The sequence below is a fragment of the Aricia agestis genome, chromosome Z, assembly GCF_905147365.1.
Source record: "Aricia agestis chromosome Z, ilAriAges1.1, whole genome shotgun sequence".
In the NCBI taxonomy this organism is placed as follows: domain Eukaryota; kingdom Metazoa; phylum Arthropoda; class Insecta; order Lepidoptera; family Lycaenidae; genus Aricia; species Aricia agestis.
Window position 1 is genome coordinate 28,142,415 of NC_056428.1, and position 24,040 is coordinate 28,166,454.

Sequence of the window (24,040 nt, forward strand, 5' to 3'; positions counted from 1 at the left end):
CCGCTAGGTCGGTTTCTCAATGATAGAATTTTAAACAATGTGTTAAAATATTAACCTATTTCAATGCACGGTTATGGCAATAAATGAAAAATTCGTGAAAATTAGATGCATCTTTGTGATTTTTTTCTATTGAGAAAATTTTAAGATAAGTATTGTGTTTTTGCTCAGAACGAAATGATGATATCCTACAAATGATGGCATCGAGCTAATGACTCATAGTGGCGTATGTAAATTTAACTTCTTACAATCAATTCTTTTATTCAAGCAGAATAGTAAATGGAAATAAAAGTAAGGTTACATAAACATTTTCCAATATTTTTCTTCCCATTTAACTTTCATCTGGTAAATATATTTATTGCATATAAATAATGAATAATGCCCAATAAATCTGACACCAGACGCAAAACGTTCAATATTTTTCCCGTTTTTGTAGCACTCCCGAATCTATTTTACCTGTAATTAGCAAAGAAATTGGCACCGAGTCTGTTTGTTAACAGGTTTCTGGGAAAGGTTAATGAATCACCGAAACACGTGTCCGACTAATTATACCTACTCGTTGTAGGACATGTACTAATAGGCATGTTGCCTGCTGTCGAATGGCACATTTTTATTAATTAAATATTAAAATTGTTCAGACACAGAAATTGAAAAGAGTATAAAGGTTGACGCGATTGAAATTTGCAAGTAAATATAAATTTTTTCTCATCTCTGTCTTGCAAAATTATTTGTTACGTCATGACCTCACAATTTAAGGGTACTCACCAGGTCGCTATAAATAGATACTTAAATTAAAAAAAATATTTTCATGTTTTTGGGCTTTTATTGAATAATAATGCTCGTTGATTATACCTACTCGTTGTAGGACATGTACTAATAGGCATGTTGCCTGCTGTCGAATGGCACATTTTTACAAATTAAATATTAAAATTGTTCAGATACAGAAATTGACGATAAAAACTCGCTAGTAAAATTATACGTTTTATTGAAAATGTATAAATGGTCGTAGAACAAATGCTCATAAAATGTAACTGTTGTAGGATATCGTCAACGACCGCGGCGGGGGCGGAGAGGGCGACGGCGACGCAGACAATGTTCAGGTAGGACATAAAAATTCGTGGTAGGACAACTATCCTAAAGTCCACCATTCGTTATAATATTACTATTAATCTACGGTATTTTATGTAACAATTTGCGTTAAAGAGGACTCGCTAAATCTTGGTAGGACAACTATCCTAAAATCCATCCAACTATCCACCACCTTCGTGCTCTCATTTTCCCACCACATGGTGGATGTGTGGTATGGGACTGGTAGGATTATAGTACTTAAGTTTAAGGTACTCGCGGTAAGGCAACTATGTAAGATGCTTTGTACATTTGTGTGGTACGTATTAAGATTATGGATTAAACAGGTAGGATATAAAAAAATATCGTTAAGGAGGAGTCTTTAACTCGTGGTAGGACAACTATCCAAAATGGTCTTCCACCCACCGCATTCGTATTTGCACACATCAACGTTCGAGTACTGACAAAATTCTGCGCGAGTGAAAGACAAGTAGAGATGGACTAATTATTTGCTGCATAAGTATTGTATTATATTATAAGTATTGTAGTATTACAATAAGTATTGTATGCTGCTTTAATGCTGATCTTGAATCTGAATTCCTCAGATTGAAGAGAGATCTGAGAGATCCTAAGCTAGACTAGTCAATTTGTTTTTTTTGTGTCAACGTCCAAATCTCAAAATAAGAAGTTTCAGCCCGCGTTCTCATTCACAAATAAATGGAAACCATAAAAAAATTGCGAATACGTTGTTGGGCCTTCATTCGGATAGTTTGATGTTAGCGTTAGTTGAAATGACTAGATTGTTATGACTTATGAGATACATTTCACTGTCGATTTTTTAGGTGACATAAATCTACATGTCGACAGCGTTGTGAAGTTTCAGATGAGACTTGAGAGATATCGACAGATATGGAAGGTCAAGATATTGTTTGGAAGACGGATAAAATTTATTGATATTGCTTAACAAAAACCTTCATAAAAATAAAAAATATTTGGTACGACATTTGACGTACTTACAAAAAATTAATAGTGTTAAATTAATAAAACGTTAGATACAGCAAGTGTATTTGGTTTGAAGTCATTTTAACCCGTGTACCAACGACACAAGGATGATTTTCATGAAAGTTCGAGGTAAAATAGCGAACGTTGGCTAGCCGCTGACGATTCGCTGGACTCCGGACGATATTTTTTAAAAATAGAAAAACTCATTTCTGAATTTAAATTTTAACGTAAGTACCATTTTAGCGTGTACGCGTATTGACGTAAGCCAACCAGAGGCGAATGTATTTTCGGCTCATACGACCACATAAAACTGAACACTAAACTTTGACTTACCTTACGAGAACCTGAAAAGTAAATCGAAATAGTAAGTTAACATGTCGATCTCTCTTTTCTTCTTTGATTTAGCTGTGTAATATTTGTAGCTTAAGTTACCATAGGTCGAAGGGGTCTCTCCGCGATGGATAATGGATAACCATCATTGCGAAGCCGCATGCGGTCACATTGCCTCATGATGGACCAATATTAAAGATTACGAACGTGTAGAGATCATCCATGATGTCTGTTATGCATGCTATAGACTATAGAGTCTACATACTTTATAGCAGTGGCTCTTAAACTTTTTCTCCTATTTTGGGGTTTACTGAAAAAGTAACATTTTTATTACCTCAATCAAAATAAGAGGAAAAGTTCAAAGCCATGGTTTTCAAGGATTTTACTCAAGACAATGATGAAAAACTCAAAGCAGATATGTTACTACCGCGCGCGTTGTGAAGATTCAAATACGGCCCAATTGGGCCGTCTGTTGTTTAGTCTGTATCGAGCGCAGTCACGAACGTGCTGCGTCTTGTCTTACCTAAATAAATTGAAAATGACGTCGTGCATGTATCGAAAATGTACCAATTATGACTCGAAAGTAAACAAAACACATGGAATCTCTTACCACATGTTTACTTCTTGATTGCAATAAATACCTCGATTATTTACATATTCAATAATTGTTTCGAACAATCTGGAAAAAATCGAATTTTCGTCGTCGTCGAAGAAAGAGACAGCGATACGATTCGACGTTTAAAATAGAATTGTCTCTCTTTTATGTAAATGGTTTTTCGTATCTTTTGTTTCACTTATATTCTGTCAAAGGAGAATGCCCAAAAATATATGGTGTCCCGTACCATTTTGCGTCATTAAGAAACTTGGTTTTATAAAGTCTATGATTATCATTTTAGCTCCTATAAAAAGTTTCTTTGTAAACAAAACCGGGGTTTCAGAATAATTTGATAAAATCGAAAATAACCTCAAAATCTTCAAAACGCATATTTTATTGACAGGTCATACACGAGCGAACGTTATTGCTCTAAAAATAGAGTAAGGCGCTTATATTAGTAATAAATCATCACCGAAACGTGTGTATTTATTATTATTAAATACATTCTCATAAGTAATTTAGGTTATTTAAGCAAAAATGTAAGTACTTAACATCTTAGTCACATTACTTTTCACAATGGACACATAGCCCAATAGGCAATAGCGCACTAGCGGCCATCGAAAGTATGGTATCCAGGCCGCTGGCCGCTTGGTGGCCAAGTGCGCGTGTGGTCTATGGCGGTTTCATACTAAGGTATCTATATCGATGGCCACCGCCACCGCCGCTAATGCGCTATTGGGCTTATGCTCATGATTTTGACTGGAGTCGAAAATAAAACAAACAATGTATTTTTATTTTATGCAAACATTGTCCTAACAAATACATATTATGCATCAAACGTCCAGCGGCTTCATTATAACATTAACGAAGAACAGAGTTGTATTATAAAGAAAAGAAAAAAGGGCAAACACAAAGGGCTTAATTATTCTAAGAACAATAATAATTAATTAATAACACAATAATATTGCATGTAAAGTAAGCCAAAGTGTATGAATAATTAATACACATAATTCAGTAAGTAATTTACATTTTTCAGTACATATTATGTACTGCAAAATGTGAACATGATCACACAAACATACAAACATTTAAATAAGATTCATTTTTATTTACATAAAAAAAAAAAACCTATTTAAATCATTTATCATACTCCTGCAATAAATTCATCTAAATCATACGAAACAGAATTTATAATTAAGTAATTATAAAATTCTTTAGGCTGGTTTTAGAGTCACGCGGACCGTCGGTACGGATCGCTCCACATAGACCGATCTGTATGAAGCTTTAAGGAGTAGTCCGTATGGATTCATCCGCATTACTCTAAAACCCTCCTTATTGCTTCATACAGATCTAAGTGGAGCGATCCATACCAACGGTCCGCGTGACACTAAAACCAGTCCTCATACATTAAAGTACAAGTAAACGTCCGTTTCAAAACAATTAATAAATATTCAGTGATTAGATGTACTTGCAGCTCGTTTGTACACAGAAGAAATAATTTTTGTGTTTGTATAGTTTGATTAAGGGAGAGGAGGCAACTGAGGTATATCACTTGATCCAGCATCTGTCAGAATACCTCTTAACAAACCGGGGCGATTGGAGTCTTGCTCATCATAATGTCACACTTCCCTTTCAGCTGACCTCCAGCAAGCAGCATAAACTCTTTCCAATCTTGAGGTCTAAAAAGTGATATGTAATATTGTAATACATATATTCATTGTATTGTTAAATCTTACAAATAATAGTGATAAGAAATTAAAAGCACTACCAGTAGTATCAAATATTGGAGACTAAAAATGAAAAATATTAATAGGATATAACATAAAATAAACAAAACTTATTACCAAGTGCAACGGAACTAGTCTAATTATAATGTTTCTCTCATGTCGATCTTGTCTTACAGGATATGTTCTTGTAGTAGGTAGAATAGACTGGCCACAAGAAAAACATTTTCAACTTCAAATCAAAATCAACTCTTTTATGACCAAAAGCAGGTAAAAAGCCTTCACTGGTTCTGTTTGCTCTGACCAGAATCTGTAGTCAGCTGTAATAAAACAATGAATTAAAAAGTGTTTGTAATATTAACTTATTCATAGAAATAACACCTATACTCTAAAGTCTAAATGGTAATTGTGAATTCAAAGACTAAATAATTTGTCAGGAAATAGGTAAGTACATAGAATATTGTGCCTTTTTACATAGAATTTATTATAATTACTTTACATATTCAGAATATAAATTAAGGTGTGCTTACCGGACTAGGAGTTATCCAAGATTGTAATAATTAATAAACATTGGAGTAGACACTTGTTCTAAATTATTTATTATTATTTTGTGAAAAATAAAAGACGTATTTGCAAATGTCACAATGACAGATGTTAGAAAAAATGCATCGGCTAGGGATGCATCGATAAATCGAATTCTATGAAAAAAAATCGATTTTATGTCTAATAGTAGCACTGAATCGATTACTTTAATTTTACTGTTATTTAACATACATAATATAGAAAAGCTGATGAATTATTTCAATAAATAATATTATTATTTGGAAATTGTTATTAAAGCAGGTAACATTTATAAAAATTGAAGTAACGATTGCAATAACTGCTTTAGTCGAATGAATCGATATTGTTACAACAATATATTGTTTGATGTGTAATCTGTGGTTTCTAATAATGCACTCAAAATGCACTACATCACTAAACGAATGTGGAGGGAGTCATTTAGTAACTTTTATTCTTTAATTAAAATTCCGGGTTCAAAAATTGGATTCCTGGCGTGTAATTACGTAAATAATTAAAAAAATAATTACTATAAGAGTTTCATATTGACGCATGAGAATTTATGGTACCGACCTTGGGCATTCTCCTTTGTCAATGTTTGCAATTTTGAATTTGAAAATTGTTCGGAAGAGATTTAAGCCGGAAAATAGTATGGACGTAACATATCTGTATCAGTAGAATATCATTGACTCAAGAATCCTGCACCAGAAATTATTGAATGACATTATTTTTTAACGTCTTAAATGACTCCATGCTTGTGTCTAATGACAATTTTAAGTACGATTCTTATACATGTCGCTCTCAGGGTCAAATGCTTTATGGAGCCCCCTGGCCCCGCCGATCACACTTTGAGTGTAGCTGCTTTACACTAAACTGGATGACGCCCGCATCTCCGTACCGAACATTTTGCTGGGATAAAAAAGTATCCTATCTTTTCCCCAGACTCAAAGTATCTCCATAGTATTGAGATACCTTGAGTTTGGCATGGAGTCCATAAAATTTCAGCAAAACGGTTCAGCGGTTTGAGTATGAAGAGGTAACAGATAGACAGACACACTTTCGCATTTATAATATAAGTATGGCTACTATATATACATACATACATACATACATACATACATACATAATATGTAACTTCGTAATCGAAATCATGATTAATATCCATCATGGCCAGAACATGGTAGTAGAGCACTTCAACACTTCTACGCTTTACTTGTACGGTGGCCATATGCCAGATTCATTAATGTCGTTGCAAATGATACATAACGAACATATTCGTTGGTTCCTGAAAGCTTTATGTGCGCTGGAAACATAGTTCCTAATGTACATTGGCTATTTGTGGAAGCTAAATCTCATTAATCTTTACTAGCTATATATGAAGTACGGAGTGATATTCCACCATGTGTTGATAGTTTTATATATTTGTCAATATTATTATAAAATATTTAAAGTTATCCAAAAATCTTATAATATCTCGATGATCATTTTTAATCATTGTTGACCCCTATAAAGCTCCTTAGTAATTATAAAATAATTGAAACATACACCGGCGTATATATAGCTTAGATAAGGGGGGGGGTCCCTAACGTAAAAAAGCGGCCAAGTGCGAGTTGGAGTCGCCCATGAAGGGTTCCGCAGCAGCAAATACTCTATAAAACTAGAAGTATTCATATAAAAAAAAACGTTTTTGGAATCTACAAGTATTTAGTGAGTGCAAACGGTTTGTGTATGGCCGGCTTAAAAGTTCATTAAAGAGCATTCAACGATTTGGAAGCGTCAAAAAGCTGTATGCAATTAAAAGCTAATATAAACGTCGTTTGCAGTTGACGTAAATAGTATAAAATAATGCGCTTCTAGAAATTGAAGAGACAATTTGTAGAAATGTTTAGTACACTGACGCAAATGCACAAAATATATTCTGCATATAATCGATTAGTACGATGATTTCACGGCACTATGTTGTAGCCTGTATGTAATTTTGTGCACATAATATGTGTGCCATGTGTTTATTTTGTTTCCGGGCGATTTAATGCAATAATCGCTATGTCCTTATTGCACTTAATGCAATAAGGACATAGCGCCACATTTTCAGAGCATTTACTTTGATGTACCTTTGATATGTCGAAGAAATTGATTCAAACGCAGATGGCGGACCTAAATCAATTGGAAAAGTTATATTAATTCAATACTAGCCGTGATCTGTCTTAATAATGATAATCTTTACTTATAGCATCCAGAGAATTGAAATCGCTAGTTAGAGTTTAGTAGTAGAGTTTACTGTTTCAATAGCAAGCCTGTTCATCCAAGAGTTTCCTAAAAATGTTTCAGAAGCGATGCACACAATGGAAAGAGTGTGGAAAAAATAATTGACGGTATTTTGTTTTGCAAAAATAAATGATGAATCAGCAGCCGCAGCAGATTGCAAAATTTTATGAACGGTGACTAACAACGGAAATACGTATGTGCATATTTCCAGCGGGTTTTACCTGTTGGTATTCTTTACCTTCGTGTTTGTGCGTTTTATTAAGTTGAACCATCGAATGGATTACATTCATCGTCGAAGAATTTATGGTGAAAACACGTGGCTCAAAGTATGTCGAAAATATAATCTTGACTGTAGACTGACAAATCAAGAAGATAAGTTTGACTTGGTGTTAGCACAATAAAAATACTGCAAAGACAGAAATGTGTTGTGTACTTCAACTATTGTACTTAAGGGGCCGGGTGCCATTGGAATTCTCATACATACCTACGTAATACCAAAATCATTTTCTCAGACGAAAATATTTAACATGTTTGAGTTATTTTTCAGATTAAAATAGTAATTACCTAGGTGCCCGCGTAAAAATTTACTACAAAATATTTAAACACTAAAAAATATTTTTTTGTGTTTAAATATTTTGTGGCAGCTGCCCCTCTAGAAGATTAGAAGATGAAATAAACGTCAATTTTCCTGGCAAGTGGAAATAAACGTGTTACCTACTTAACGCAAAATGAAGTGTTGGAAACAAAATATCTTTTCAGTCAGATTAATAAAAGTAAATTTTCATGATTGTTTGTTTCAATGTACCAGAGCGACCGTCTTCTCGTAGCAGATATGAGCTGCTTCCACCCTAGCTGAAAATCCTGGGTACGCCTATGTGTACAAAAACATTCTTGAGAAGAATCTCAGAAGGAATCTTGACGTATCGTCATACGACCAATATTGACTTGACATAACCTAACCAAATATCCAATATATGCCATCCTACATAACGATTTCTTAGTAATGTTGAACCAAGTAACAGTTTATAAATTCCTTGGGCGCTATTGCCTCATCGATCTATAAATTATTTATTTATATCAGGCCCACTTGAACGTAGAGTGATGTCCGTGTTACAGAAACCGCAACCCACTTTGACGGATGTATCAGATAAAGCATCAGATTGTCGTGATATTGACAACGAGATGATTTATTGATTGACATCAATAGATATTGTTTAGGAGAAAAAGTCACATAGGATATGCACTTACCTAGAATATTGTATGTTATGGTTTTGGTAAAAGTTCTTTGAGTTTTATGTTCATTGAACACAAAACGCTATTGAATTAAACGTATTTCCAGAGTCTTATTAGAAAAAGTCCTATAGGAAAATTGAGTGTTAATCCAGGTAAAACAGTTTTTGTGCTGGATTTATGTATCAATTTGTGCATTTTGTTTATTATGACATTAATTACTTCCAGACTCCTCACATATTTTCAGACTTTCCTGTTTATAAAATTATCATCGATATTATCTATACTTATATTATAATTGGGAGGAGTTTGTTTGTTTGTTTGTTTGTTTGAACGCGCTAATCTCAGGAACTACTGGTCCGATTTGAAAAATTATTTTACTGTTGGATAGCCCATTTATCGAGGAAGGCTATAGGCTATATTTTATCACGCTACGTATAATAGGAGCGAAGAAATAGAGGAAAATGTGGAAAAACGGGGAGAAATTATTTGAAAGGGCTTATTTGAACGCGCTAATCTCAGGAACTACTGGTCCGATTTGAAAAATTCTTTCAGTGTTAGATATCCCATTCATCGAGGTAGGCTATAAGCTATATTTTATCACGCTAAGACTAATAGGAACTAAGAAATAGAAGAAAATGTGGAAAAAACGTGGGAAATTATATGAAAGGGCTTATTTGAACGCGCTAATCTCAGGAACTACTGGTCATTTAAAAAAATCTTCCAGTGTTAGATAGCCCATTTGTCGAGGAAGGCTATAGGCTATATTTTATCACGTTAAGACTAATAAGAGCGAAGAAATAGATGAAAATGTGGGAGAAACGGGGAAAATTATATGGGATTGCTTATTATCTTATGCACTACTGGAGCAATTTTTATGTTATTTGGCAAACATGAAGAACAGACCACGTGAAAGGACATAGGGTATTTTTTGCTGCAAAATGTACGGTTGCGTGAAATTCCTAAATTACGCAAGCGAAGCCGAATAATAAAATAATAGGAAAGTCAATTCTGTATATTGAATATTTTTGTACAATAAATAATACTTGGGATGTGATCTACTATGCTAGCGCGGACGAAGTCGCGGGCAACAGCTAGTCTATAATATATTAATACGTGAGCCAAAAACTTTGTATCCCTTTTGACGAAAATGGGGAAACGTAGGTGAATGAAATTTTGCACAGTCATAGTTTATATGGTGAAGGAGTGCATGGAGCTAATATTATTTTGAAATATGCTTTTATTATACATTTTTTTAACAAATAAAACATTACACACACTACAACACACACACTAGGAAAAATGACAGATTTTTGAGTGACAAGCCTATACATACGAATTATACTCTTTTATTTATGGTTGAAGTCTGTTGACAACTAGGTGACCAATTGAAAATGGATTATAGTTTTTTTTTGGTGAAACTTAGATACTATTAGACAATGCTTACACGGCCAGTCTGAGATCAACTGAGTCCCAGTGACAAGAGTTGAAAAAAATATTATAAAGTCAATATTTTTTTTACAAATATAGGTAGTAGTCCTAATGTCGTTGAAACTAAGGTCGAATTTCGACCATTGGGCGATCTCTAGTTGTATTAAATATTTATATTTAGTTATCAGCAATATTTATAGTTTTTACCCGACTTTGTCCTCGGGAAAGTCGCATGGAGCGTGTGCACTGTGCAGACTCCATGTTATTGACCTTTGGGATATTTTTGCGAACCCACAGATTTCATTTCTATTTGTTTTAAATCTGCCCGATAGTTATAGTACTGACAAATATACTACCCATCTCTTGATATTAAATATGGGTGTAATGACTATTTTAATCTTGTAAAATCAAGCAAATAGCAATGCTGAATGTGAAGTAAGAGATTTCACTAGGATGACAGGATCAAAGGTATCGATAATCATTTGAGAAACAGCTCGCTATAAGAAAGTCACCTGGAACGTTATGACATTATAAAAGCGTAATTTTATTGAAATGCGTGCACCGAAATAAACTCTTTTGTAACGTGGTTTCGAAACTATTTCTGTGGGTTTCGAATTCGTTGTAAATTCCAGAAATGAGAGCTAAGTCAGTATTTGGGTCAGCGGGATTCTAAATTCGAACAGTGTAAACTTGAAAATATCAGTTAAAATTAGTAGAAAGCAACAATAAATTATAGGGGATTATCTCCGCTAAAATAGACTCTAATCTAATAATCCTAACGAGCCCCTGAAACCACAATCGTGGTATATTTGTTTGTTTATTGTCTTCATCGCCACGTATATTAGGGTTACAATATGAGTTTCGTCTGTTAGAATGCGTCGTTGTATTTTTAGCAGATGCGTACCTGCATACGGGGCGGGCTTACGCATTAACGACAAAGAACGGCCTTCGGTACCATGCCAATTTCGAAGGAAACAATTAATGAAAGACACGTCGGTATTAATAGGTACGACTTCGTCTCCGTTCTGTGACGGTTCGTTCGTCCCGATGACGACAAGTTTTCGGTGTATTTACAGGTGATGATGCCCTCACGTGCTCCTATCGGGCTCTCGTCTGATCGTACCGAAACGTCACGTATTTCCCGTCTCCCTCGCACGAACGCGCGTCTGCGGTAGCGTTTCGCGTGGTCCACAATATTTCCACCGTACATCTAATACTGACACAGTGTGTTGTTCAAACGCGCTTCGGACACTCGTCGCGGTCGTTGTGATGCGATGTGATCGAAGATGAGTCGAAAACAAGATCGATATTTTTCCTCCCGGCCGCGCAGTCTCACGTCCCACTATGGCTCCTCGCCGACCGTGCTGGGTTCGATGCTCGGCAGCCAGTACAACTCGTACAACAACTATTCGAACTCGTACAGTCCGTCCACATACAGAAACTTCAACCCTTACACGGCCGGCCTTTCGCGGCCCTCGTCGAACCTCGGTATCTACGGTGGCACGAGTTCGGGGTACGGGGGGATATACTTGAGTGGGGCGTCGCTTGGCTCCCTGAATCTTATGACGCCTGTGCTAAAAAAGTTGGACAAAAAGTTGTTGCAAAGTCAAAAGAACTTCAAGCCGAAACCGGTGCCTCCCGCGAAGGTCGTGGAACCTCCTCCGCCGATAGATGACGTTCCCCCTCTCAGACCAGAGAGAAAATCCCGATCGAAGAGCAGGAATGCCGAGCTCGATAAAGAGAGATCTCGCTCTCTCACAGCCTTGGACTCTCTGAGTAACATGAACGAGAGGTCCTTGAGCCTCAACTCATTAGCTTCTGACGGATATTGTGTATGTATTACTACTGTTAAATCTATATAAATTGTGTAAGAATACGATGTATAGAAAATATAAATCTTATGTTATTGAGGTCATGGTTGCAACTTTCAGCGGTGTTGCTTTAATTAGCATTAACTATAAACAAAAACTAATATCGCAACACAGCAAGTGTTGCGATATTAGTTTTTGTTTATAGTTAATGCTAATTAAAGCATTTTCAATAATATTTTTATGTCATGAGTAGATATTTAATAAGAAACTAAGACTGGAATCTATTTTTTACAATGTTTACAATATTAACTACTTATTAGTTATTTGTCTTGAGATATTAACTGTCCTATTTAGCATTACATTAGTAGTTCCCTTCCTGTTCACAAATTTATTACTTAATTTTTTTATTATTTTTTTTATTTGGCACAACAAACAATTGCGTACTTACATGCTTAATACTAACACGACATAAGTAAACAATGAAATTAAGGCAATTACGCCACCAACATCATTATCCACAATATAAATAATTAATAATAAGAGTTAAACAGTTTACCCGGAAGTTTCTTCACCTATGAGATGCTGAGAGAGCCCTTATAGATATTATTTCACATTTTATCGATATATTTATAGCCAAGCTATTCAGATCAACTTCATTGTTTTCATTGCAAACATATTCAGAATTTATTGAGACACTTACATGATGTCGAATAATTGTGTTTATCGGTTCATAAATTTTACAAAATTGATGATGTAGATACTATTAAAGTCATGTTGATATGCGTTGTAAATTAAATATCGTAAGTCTATATACAAACATGAATCTGACAGATTGAATTAATGATAACACATGGCTTCGTTGGCTTACGAACGTCTTTAAATAGGGATTACAACACAATGCGAGTGTATAAAAGTTTTTAAACGGTTTCAACAGTGTAGGTTGAATTTATTTTAGATTTTTGAAAGAAGTCCATATAAGTACATATGTAGCTCAAAACATTCAAGAGAAGTTCTGCTTTCTTATTTGTGTTTTGTGAGATTATCACCAACGCCTGTTACTGTTAATCTGTAGTCTAAATACCAAGCCATCCCTTTAATTTTTATCAAGAAAGTGATCTTAACTTTGACAGCTGTTGTTGTGAAGTTGACACAAATATTTTTAGGAACTCTTCCGTGTAACAGTTTTTCGCTTTTGTCCAAGGTTTAACTGATCGTTAATTGCCACTTATGCGATAGTAAACTTTTATATTCTACGAACTAGTTATAAAAAGCTATGTTTATCTAACCTCCTTTCCTGCGAACACAAAGGAGAGTTTGTTTGAACTCAATCATAGTTTAATTTTTGACATCTACGCTGATAATATAATTAATATTATACACTGCAAAAACGAGAATAGTCTAGTCGTGGTGCATTCGTCCAGTACAGTCACGCGGAAAATATGTGTCAGTTCACCCCCCTGAACCTCCCCCTTGTACATGTACGTCATGAAAAACAAAAACTGTGGAACTATATAAGAAAGCATTCGTTGGCGAGTAAAAGAGAGGTATCGATGTACCAATTAACACATATTTTCTATATTGCACGCGACTGTACCATAGTAAACCAATTTTAACTTTTTATCCAGATAGTATCTGATTCAATATTTCGCATTCCAGTCTGGCAGCGAACGCACTGAAGATGGGGACGATCGAGATTACAAGGCTCTATACGAGCAGTCGCAGAGCGAGGTGCGGCGTCTACGTGCCTTACTACAAACCTCCGAGCAACAGCTGAGGGACTCCCGCGCTACTATCACGAGGCTCACTCAAGTGGTAAGTTGACTGATTGTGTCATGAGCAGCTGCAAACTTTGGTGCCTTTGACCGATGGCCTTTTAACAAACGGTGGTAACTGGTAAGGAAAAGTCACTCTACTTGCCTTACTGTACTTGTGGTAGTGTAACGAGGCTCACTCAAGTGGTAAGTTGACTGATGGTGTCATAAGCAGCTGAAAACTTAGGTGCCTTTGACTGATTGCCTTTTAACAAACGGTGGTAACTGGTAAGGAAAAGTCACTCTACTTACTAACTGGTAAGCCCAGGTCAATCTAAAGTACCTTTCTGTAAACCTTTTGCTAGTGTTATGAGGCTCAATCAAGTGCTTTATTCATTGATTGCCTCCTAGCAAACGGTGGTAACTGGTAAGCATAGGTCAGTTACTTACCTTACTGCAGATATTGTGCTAGTATAACGAGGCTCACTCAAGTGGTAAGTTGACTGATTGCCTCTTAACAAACGGTGGTAACTGGTTAGTACAGGTGACTCTACTTACCTTTCTGCAGATCTTGTGCTAGTATTACGAGACTTACCCTAGTGGTAAGTTGACACTTGACTGATTGCTACTTATCAAACGCTGGTAACACCAGGCTGCTAAAGGAAGCAAACGCGAAGTCATGAGTAAACAGGACGCGTCAACAGTGCGGACTATTTTTGAGGCGTGCATGTCTTTTTATTGTACACCATCACTAGGCTTATTCATGGTGTTCTATATGGTCTTACTAAGGCATCACAAATCCTTCGTTATAAAATATGTAGTATATTTATAAAGAGACATAAAATAAATATTTAATTCTTAAGGCGACTGAATAATATCTGGAAATGATAATATAGTGAGTTGTGATAAAGCTAACCATTTTTTTTCCAATATGCTCATATTATTTTTCATGTGGGATGTTAATATTTTGTATTAATTGCATTAACTGCCTAATTTTAATAGAGATTCGTTATTAGTTGTAAATTATTATAATAATCATCAACAATAATGGAAAGGCTGGCGACATTTTAATTAATGAAATTTTATTCCATTTAATAAAGATTAATATACTTGTAAATAAAAATAATAATATAAATAAAACTATATTTAGTATGTACTCGAAGTATGTTAAGCAAACTGCGACTTTGTGTATAATCATTATAGACAATACCATTTTGTAGATTTATTATATCGACTGCATTAAAAAATTTACCCTCTTTTTGGTAAAAGATGGCCCCGTATGAAAATGTTTCCCATATTTTTGGTAGAAAAATGGGAAGATGACCCTTGATGAGAGTTTCTTACGCCAGTTCTTCTCGCCGGACTAGTTCCCGAACCGGTGGTAGGCACCGTAGTCCCGAAGTTCAAAAAGTGTATTTATAATACCTATTTTGAATAAAAATTTATTTTATTTATTTTTATTGAAACAGTATCAATTTTGGGATTAATCAGAGCAAGCGAAGCGAGCCCTAGCATATCCCACAATGTTTACATTTCGTAATACACATTACGGAAAAACTATTGATTTGTGCTTTAAAATAGTAATTTTTATTTATATGTAGATGTGTTATTAATTATCAGTCAAGGTGTGACCACGCGAGCCCCCACAAAGCTTTTAGCTAGTATAGACTATAGTAGAATCGGTGTTTATCTGATATGAACTGGCTAATGTGTGTTATGTAATGTTTGTGATTAGTGTTTGGCGCGTATGTAGTGGCCATGACACACGATGTCGCTTACGCGTTCCTATTTTAAAATCGTTTAGCTCGCACCACGCGTACTAATGACAAATTGCCCGTAAAGCGAATGTTAATAAGATTCATTTAATTGCACAGTATTTAAAGCAGTCTGTTTGTTTAAATATATCTAGATTTCTAGACAGTTTTCAGTAACAGCAGTTTTGGAGCAAGCTTGGCTTATATTGTGTTTAATGGAAATGAAAGCAAATATTGTTGAAATATACCTTATAAACTACTTTAGTTTAAAATATCTATAAAATGATTTTATAATGTAAACGCTAAAGCGAAAACATTTTTTTTAATACGCATACGCATTAATATGCGTATGCATACGCGAATACGCATTGTAACTTTTAAACGATTAATTTTTGCAATGCATTTCTTGTGTCAAATAAAGATTGTCGGTTAATCAATGGTCAAAGTAACAAGCGGCTTAAAACAATATTATTTAATTCAAAACTTAAAACAATATAATTATTATAAAGTAATAAGCACTGCGAATTGTAATAACAATTTATTTTCATGTTTTGAAACGTATTATGCTATATTGACTATTAAAAATATTGATTTAAAATATGCAAGTATTTATTATGTAAATCTTAAAGGTGTTAATTGTCTTTTTCAGAATCAGAATTCGTTGTCTGAAATAGAGAAACGAGAAAAGAGAGCGATGGAGAGGAAACTGTCAGAAATGGAAGAGGAATTGAAGGTATTATTCTATTTGATTGACGCTTACGACATTAAGGGCCCTCTTCACGTTGGCTCATGATGGATATTGGATAACCATCATTGACATAATGATTGCTATAAGCACAGATGAATATGCTCCTCAAACGTTCGCGTAATGCGTATTAGTCCATCATGTGCCAACGTGAAGTACCCGCATTACACAAACACAAACCATGCAATTTTTCGATGACAGACGCTTGTCTATTTTATAAAAGGAAATCAAGATGGCGCCAACGTCGCCATAATTGGCTACTTGACAGTACCTTGGCTTTAATATCGATACTATTAATGTTGAGTAGGGTCAACTTAGGCCAGTCTTGACTAACTATAAATACTACCCATAGTTGGTTTGTAAAATAGACGTCATGTTGAATTTACGATATGAGATCTTTTCGTTTGCCTGTTTTCAAAGTAAAAAAAAAAAAAAATAACTGTCAATTGGTCAACGATGAGTTGTAATGTTGGTGTATCGTTTTGTAGCAATTGCAAAAGTTAAAAGCCGAGAACGAAAGGCTGAGGGCTGAGAATCGCGCTCTAACTCGGGTGGTCAGCAAATTGACCAACTCTGCCGCTAAATAGGTAACTGTGTTGGAATGATGCTCCCCAGCGGAACACTGTGGCAGGATCCCTCTGTATCTTATCTATGTTCAATCCTTGTTTAATCTATTTATTTTATTTTGAAAGTAGTTTTCTGCAACGACTATCGTGTGCCATCGTTTTAAAACTGTTATAGACTAATCTTCGATAAATTAGATTTGTCTACTACGGCAAATAGTTTCAATTTAAATGATTTTTGGACCTTTCATGAATTGTGTGTATTGTATCCTTTTACCTTACTAATAGTTTTGTATTTAGGTCTACTTAAGTACACTAACATTTTACACTTGACTTGTACTACTCAGACCCTTTGCACAGATCTGGGTTAAAATAAAACGAGTGTTAAATGTCTTGAACGAGGCAGATAACATTTTATTTAACCCTGGGGTGCAAGTGGACCGATATTTTCAAATATATTGCTCATATTCTTCCACTTCAATAAAAAATCTTAAGACATAACCGACGCCACCATAAAAATACTCTGTGACTTAACTTTTTGTCATATCGGTAATGCCACAGTGTCTCGCGCACCGCGAGTCCATGAGAGCAGTATTGTAATAATATTAACTGTGTGCTGCGAGCATGTTTGATTCGTGTCTAACTTGCCTTCGTGTTCCAACATCATCCGCTTACGTGAAGCTATAACATTATTATAAACAATAGGTGATAGGCGCCATCGAAGAAATGTAGTCATAGACAGTTGACGGACCTGCGTCATTTGGTCGGGTTCCGTTAATGAAGGTGTTTGATATTCTATTTGCCACCAAGTGCTGCTATGTAGCCTTATGGTTTATCGTGTCAAATAGGCATATTATCGTAACACATGACAGCTATATCGTTCACAGCAGTTTAAAATGATAGGCCCTAAGGCAGCACCTGTAGCCCTAGCATGGCCACCGGTAGAAATGCGAAAGTATAGACAAACTGTGGACATAAACTTAAGGTGCCGTTCCGATCTTTACCGCGGCTTAATGCTACCGACAAAAATTCAATTAAAATGCCATTTTATGACAGACTATAGTAATTGTCATAATATAGTAGGATATTATTTCAATTTTTAGGACTATATAGTTTGTCATAAAGTAGCATTTTAATTGAATTTTTCGGAACGAAAAAAGATTGGAACGGCACCTTAAGTTTATGTCCACAGTTTGTCTATACTTTCGCATTTCTACTGGTGGCCATGCTAGCCTAGCACGTGTTAGTGGGGCAAATAGAATATCAAACACCCTCATTAAATATTAGACGTGATCTAACGGCGGGGTTTGACGTAACGTGACTAAATTACTTAGGTCCGCTACCTGCCTATGAATTAACTACTCTGATAGTACAAGTAGGACTAGGTGAGAGAGATAGCATGTCAGTGATACTTCGTGTTCTTTTCACTGATCTGGGTTAAAGTAAATTTTGGGTTATCATGTTATAATTCTCCTTTCTAGAGATAAAGACAAGAAGATATTAAACTCAGATTACCCAGATCTGTTTAAGTTAGCCTAATAAACATAATATAAAGATATAAAAACTTTAGTACATTCATTTTACATTACACGTTGTATCGTGTATTAAAACGGATCTATAGATATTTAATATCTATTGAAACAACTAAAAGATATTGAATTGCGAAATATGCTGAAAATTAAGAATTAATTTTTGTAGCAGAAAAAAAAAACAAGAAATATTAAGAATATAATAATTATTCTCCGACATATGTTTTGTTTAACAAAATTGTTAAATAACATACAGAATATACAACACCGTCCTTAAACAACATTATTAACACAAAAATGGCAATGATAAAAAATGATCTGTTTTTTGCAATATTGATAAAGAATAATCCTCACCACACACCCTGTAAATACAACCCATGTTGAATAGTCTAAGTATTTTATTATTTATACAACAGTCTAAAGAGAAAACCATAAAACTGTTTATAATTCTCATAAAAAAAAATACTTAGGCTTGACGTGCATATTTATTTACATTTACCTGTTAAATATTGTGAACTAAGTGCCTTTGCTGAGCTGCCAATTATTTTCTGTGAGACTTTTCTTATACTTGTGTACTGGTGACTTTAATTTTAATAGAAACTTTTTATCTATAAACTCGAGATTTAGCTTTTCTAAATTAATATAATATTGTGTAAATCCCTATAATCTAATTCTACTATTTCCTGCTATAATAATACAGCTTCGTTCGTTGTTCGGTCCAGTTAGGTTTCTATCAAAGTAGAAATATTATTCTGGAGAAAAATCGTCGGTCTGACATTTCATGATAGTACAATTTGTAAGTTTTATAGAAGACTGACTAGATTGAATGACTAGGCTGTATTTATATAAAATTGAAGAGTAAAATAAGGTACTCTAACACCTCGTTAAATTGAAAAGACATAATATCCCTTTTATGTCAAAAACAAACGGGTATAAGAAAAGTCCCACACATTTTCCCCAAAGTTACCATTACTGTAACATCACAATCGTTACTTTTCAGTACCAACAAGCCCTTCAAGTTGAGAATCAACGGTTGAAGGACGAGAACGGAGCCCTCATAAGAGTCATCAGCAAACTGTCCAAGTGAAACTCGGCCAACCCACGACAAGTAAGGCCGTAGAAGTTTCCTAAACTATCATAGTCTGTACATAACCTGGGAATATACGGAGTGTTATTTACCGTGAGAGTTCATACATTTGTGGCGATACGAATTGTTCCCGACTAAATCCTCTGTGTTGATTCATGTATTCCTAAAGCTAAGCGTAAGATAGGTTAGTTTAATTTTTTATTAGAGATCACGATATACTTCATATTTATATTATGTATCTCGAATGATTATATATTATGTATAGGTTAAAGCAATAGTCACGATTGGAAATGTGATATCGATTTCTTACTAAATCTTTGAACAAGTATGAATTAAGTTTTTTTTAGCGTAGACTGTTTTGTATAATAACTGATGAATGACAATCATACAAATGAATGACAATTTTCTATTTTGCCATTTTTTGGTCGTTTGACGGGGCATATATCGAAGATTTCGCTTGGCCCATTTGTGACAGTCTGGGTTATTGCCAGTTTGTTAAGATATCGTGCCTCCTCCGTCGTGAATACGAGGGAAGAGAGAGATGGCGTGATCCATGATTCTCCTCCCACACAGACGCAGGTGGCCCGTAGTGGAATTTAAATGTTTTTACCGATACTTATTATTATTAATAATTATTATATATTAATGTTTTCAATATATTTGAATTTTTTGTATTGAAACAAACAATACAACAGGTGCATAATATTGAAATAAATCTCATCCGACTATGGAAATTATATTCTCGTCTTAATAATTTTTGTTGAAATCGATCAAAGATGTTTACACCAGCCATGTTATGTATAACGGGAATACTTTTTAATGTATTATAATAATTAAATGTATATGATATTTCGCTACACACGAAATATTATTATTTGTTAAATAATTTTGTGACAGAGTATTTAAAGCGATTTAAATGTTATTTTGTGTATTTGAGATAGTATTTTCGATTTATATTATAAACCCCTTACTAATAAAAGAAGTTATACAACGTGTGAGATATTCAATGTTTCTTATTAGAATTTTTCGAGCGATTTTTTGTATTAGACAGGGCCAAAACATAAGTTGGCGTATCCGTTGTATAAATTTTTTTATTAGTAAGGGAGTAAATAAGTTAATATGCGTCGTTTTGTTACAAAAGTATTACAGATGCATTTGAGATCCGACAGCGGAACTGTCAACTTTTGAATCTAGTTGCCATACAGAATCAATTGAAAAGTTTATACGTAAATCTTGCTATGAATTGTGATGTATTTTATTATTGAAACAATATAAACCACCTTATTAATACAAATGCCTAAATGATACCTCATACATTATTTTGTTCTTGTCTAGACAAGAATGGCCGGTTTTTTGACAGCAATTTATATATTTATTAGCACTTTTGATTGGCTAACGCCAATACATTGGCCAATCATCGAAGCTGTTCAATAGATAATCTACAGTTAAAAAAACTCAAAAACGGTTCATAGGAGGTTAGAAAATAAGCTTCATAGATAAGTACAAAACATTGTATAGCATAATATGCAATAGGTTTTTTTATTATTAAGGTGGTATGTGTCCAACGTGTTAGGTTCTGTGTTTTTATCGATGTCGACCCAACACTAGTTATCGTACAAAACACATTTTTTATAAGCTATGACTAAAATTACATAAAATACGCACATTGGACCTAAGTGTTTCGATTTTATTTAATCAAAGTATTGAATTATTTTAATTATACATAGAATATGAAATACATCATACAGAATGCATTATATCACTTATTTCTATACAATGTTTGAATTTAAAATGTTTAATGCTATGTCTTAACTTGTTAGTTATAATATGAGAACATGTATAGAAATATAAAATGTCAGTAAGTTAGTGGTTCTTAAATATTTGTTCATTAAAGTTTTTATTTATTTCGAGAGATAAGAGTTAAAATAAACATCTCCAATGATTTTTTTGCTCTTTATTTTTTCCTTTTTTTGCTTTTTTATAACGGTGATTGGGCATTTCACGAAGTGCCTTAAGACTCGTGTGTTCCATTCTCATGATCAGGCTAGTCGTTAATTTTCGTATTTTTGTACTATACTTGCATTTTCTTTTGCTATGTAGTTTCTAATGACTGTCTAAACTCTATTTATAAATAATAATTAAACATAATGGAACCCTAGATTTTTTTTCTACTAGTATCGGTGCGCTTTTTCTATTACCAAACAAAATATTATTTAAAAATGCTTGTTACGTATCATACTAGTTTCTTCTGTGTTGGTCAGCTAACTTTATACCTTTGTACCTTAATATTATAGTATTATCTTATTTTTTTACTGTGGTGTCGAAAGGACAAGATACTTCTCATTATTATAACGTATAGATTCATATGAACATATTATTGTATATATTATTCTATAAAAATTCGTCACATAAACTTTTTATATATTTTTATTTATTCAATCTCGGTTAAAAATATATCTTTATGTAGTATCTTGTTTTTCGTTGCTGCAGTTTTTTAACATATCACTCATATTACTCCTTGATGTCTATTTAATGCAATGTATCCAGTAGTACATACATAATATGCAATAATAATATTGTGATAAATAGTCAAACAATAATCACCATTACATAATAATATGGAGCCATATTTCTCAGCAGCGTTTCGTTGTGTCGTCGCATTATTATCAATGCTGCGTCATATTACAATAGGCCACATTAAGGTGACGCCGCGTTAAAGTAAAAAACCGTGTTGGATACGTTTTAGATTGCTTGTTTTCTATGAGAGGCCGGTCCGGCCCTCTCATGCTTGTAAAAATGGAAAGGGTGTAAGCGACAAAATGGTTTTTGTTGCGTAATTTAAAAACCATAAATACATTTCATATAAGCTGTGGGCAAATTAAAGTGTATGCTTGAACCAATCTTTGTACAAATTTTGGAAGCTTAAATCACTCTCCTCTGTTGGCAAAATAGGATTCCCTTTTTTACAGAGGTTTTTTCGATAGATTATTCTGTGTTATAAAAGTTGATCAATCGTGTTATGCCATGGGTAATTCAAAGACAAAGACATGATGAATACTGACAATGAACTTTAATTTCTTAGCTTTAGTCATTGCTGAGAAAAATCGATATCGCTACAGCCAAATTATCAAGGTGTCGCCTTAATGCGTTGCATCCTCAAAGTGAGGTGTTTGTCGGAGAAGAAACGAAAGGCACTCTGATTGGTCGATACTGTTACAGCCGCCGCAGCCATTGGTACGATAATGTTTCAGCAATAATATTATATTACGTCAATGCAAATGTGGCATACAATATATTATAACTGCAATGTTCTCACGCTGGAGATGCGCTGGAGGCAGCATCAGCTCAGACAGTAAACAAAGTTTTGTTCGACGTTTGACAACGTTTCTGTCGATGTTCTGATAATATGACGTGTGCAACATAATATCGGAATTTGGTCGGATTTTTTTACTGTATGTGCTAGTGGCGCCCTCTGCTAAGACCATTGCGTAATTTTCTCTATTATTCGTAATCGTCAAAGTGACGTTTATTTGAATACTATCGTTTCCTATTTATTAGAAAACGTCACCTGTAAGGTGAATGAGCATTTTTTTCTGACTGCACCGCGCTACAACTTAAAATTCAAACTCTGGCAATGATACGTGCATGGCCAGGACCAGTGGTACTCAACCTTTTTTATACGGGCCACGTTTTGGTCATGGTGTCACAGGCAGCGGGCCGCAGCCGAAATTTTTTAGGGTAAAAAAAATAACGTTCTTCAAATTAGTAATTAAAAAGTGGAAAAAATTTCCACGACTTTCACGACGACAGCCTTTTTTGGCGTGAATTTAGGCGGGAAGTTCAAAATGATTTAACTTCACTACTGACAAAATCCCGGCGAGCCACATGCGGCCCGCGGGCCGCAGGCTGAGTACAGCTGGTCTAGACTCCAGTGTTTTTAGTTCAATTTATATTACTATGAACGGACTCCGAAAATGCAACATGATTCGGAAGTCTTTTGAGACATAGATTGTATGTCATTTTTATAGAAGAACTTTGAATGCCATTAACAGCATAATATTTTGACTGAATAACATTGTATGGACTGCATAAAATATTATAACAATAGTAAAAACTTTACTGATCTTTTGATACTTATTCTGAAATGTAGAAAGACAATAAGATCTTGTAGATATAATGCTTCTTTATGGCTATCACAATAGTAACACTGTTTAAAAAAAAAATAAACAACTGTGTTCAATCTCTCGACAAATTACACTACGAATAAAATATGTAAGAAACTTTAAATATATTGTATTAAAATAGTATCGACTATTATGAAATCAATAAAGCAAGTTTAACATTTCTACGACATATGCATTAAAAACTTACTCAGCTGTTATCAAACATTATCAGAAAGGCCTAATTAAACTTTGGACAAAATGCTTTGCTTACTATTGAATTAACCAAACAAAAAATATTGTCAGAAAGGGCAAGATACCCGATGCCATGCGAAAAGATCTTTGTCTACAGCCTGGTGGCCGAATATGAAGAAATCAATCACTACTTGTTTCCTTCATTGGTGCTTAAAAATATTTCTTGCTCTTATCGCATGCCTATGGAA

At 34.3% G+C, this 24,040-nt stretch overlaps 1 protein-coding gene across 6 annotated transcripts in view; it reads left to right on the top strand.

The window, feature by feature from the left end:
• LOC121738560 (protein phosphatase 1 regulatory subunit 12B) overlaps window positions 1–21,128 on the top strand; it is a 71,343-nt gene extending 50,215 nt beyond the window's left edge. For 5 of the 6 annotated variants that reach the window (XM_042130708.1, XM_042130710.1, XM_042130712.1 and 2 more), the window contains 5 exons: window positions 1,038–1,097; window positions 13,665–13,820; window positions 16,163–16,246; window positions 16,747–16,845; window positions 19,351–21,128. In XM_042130708.1, the coding sequence (XP_041986642.1) occupies window positions 1,038–1,097; window positions 13,665–13,820; window positions 16,163–16,246; window positions 16,747–16,845 (399 nt within the window). In that variant the 3' untranslated portion in view covers window positions 19,351–21,128. The remainder of the gene's footprint in view (window positions 1–1,037; window positions 1,098–13,664; window positions 13,821–16,162; window positions 16,247–16,746; window positions 16,846–19,350) is intronic. The other variant, XM_042130709.1, reaches the window with a different exon arrangement.
• The last annotated feature ends 2,912 nt before the right edge of the window (window positions 21,129–24,040 follow it).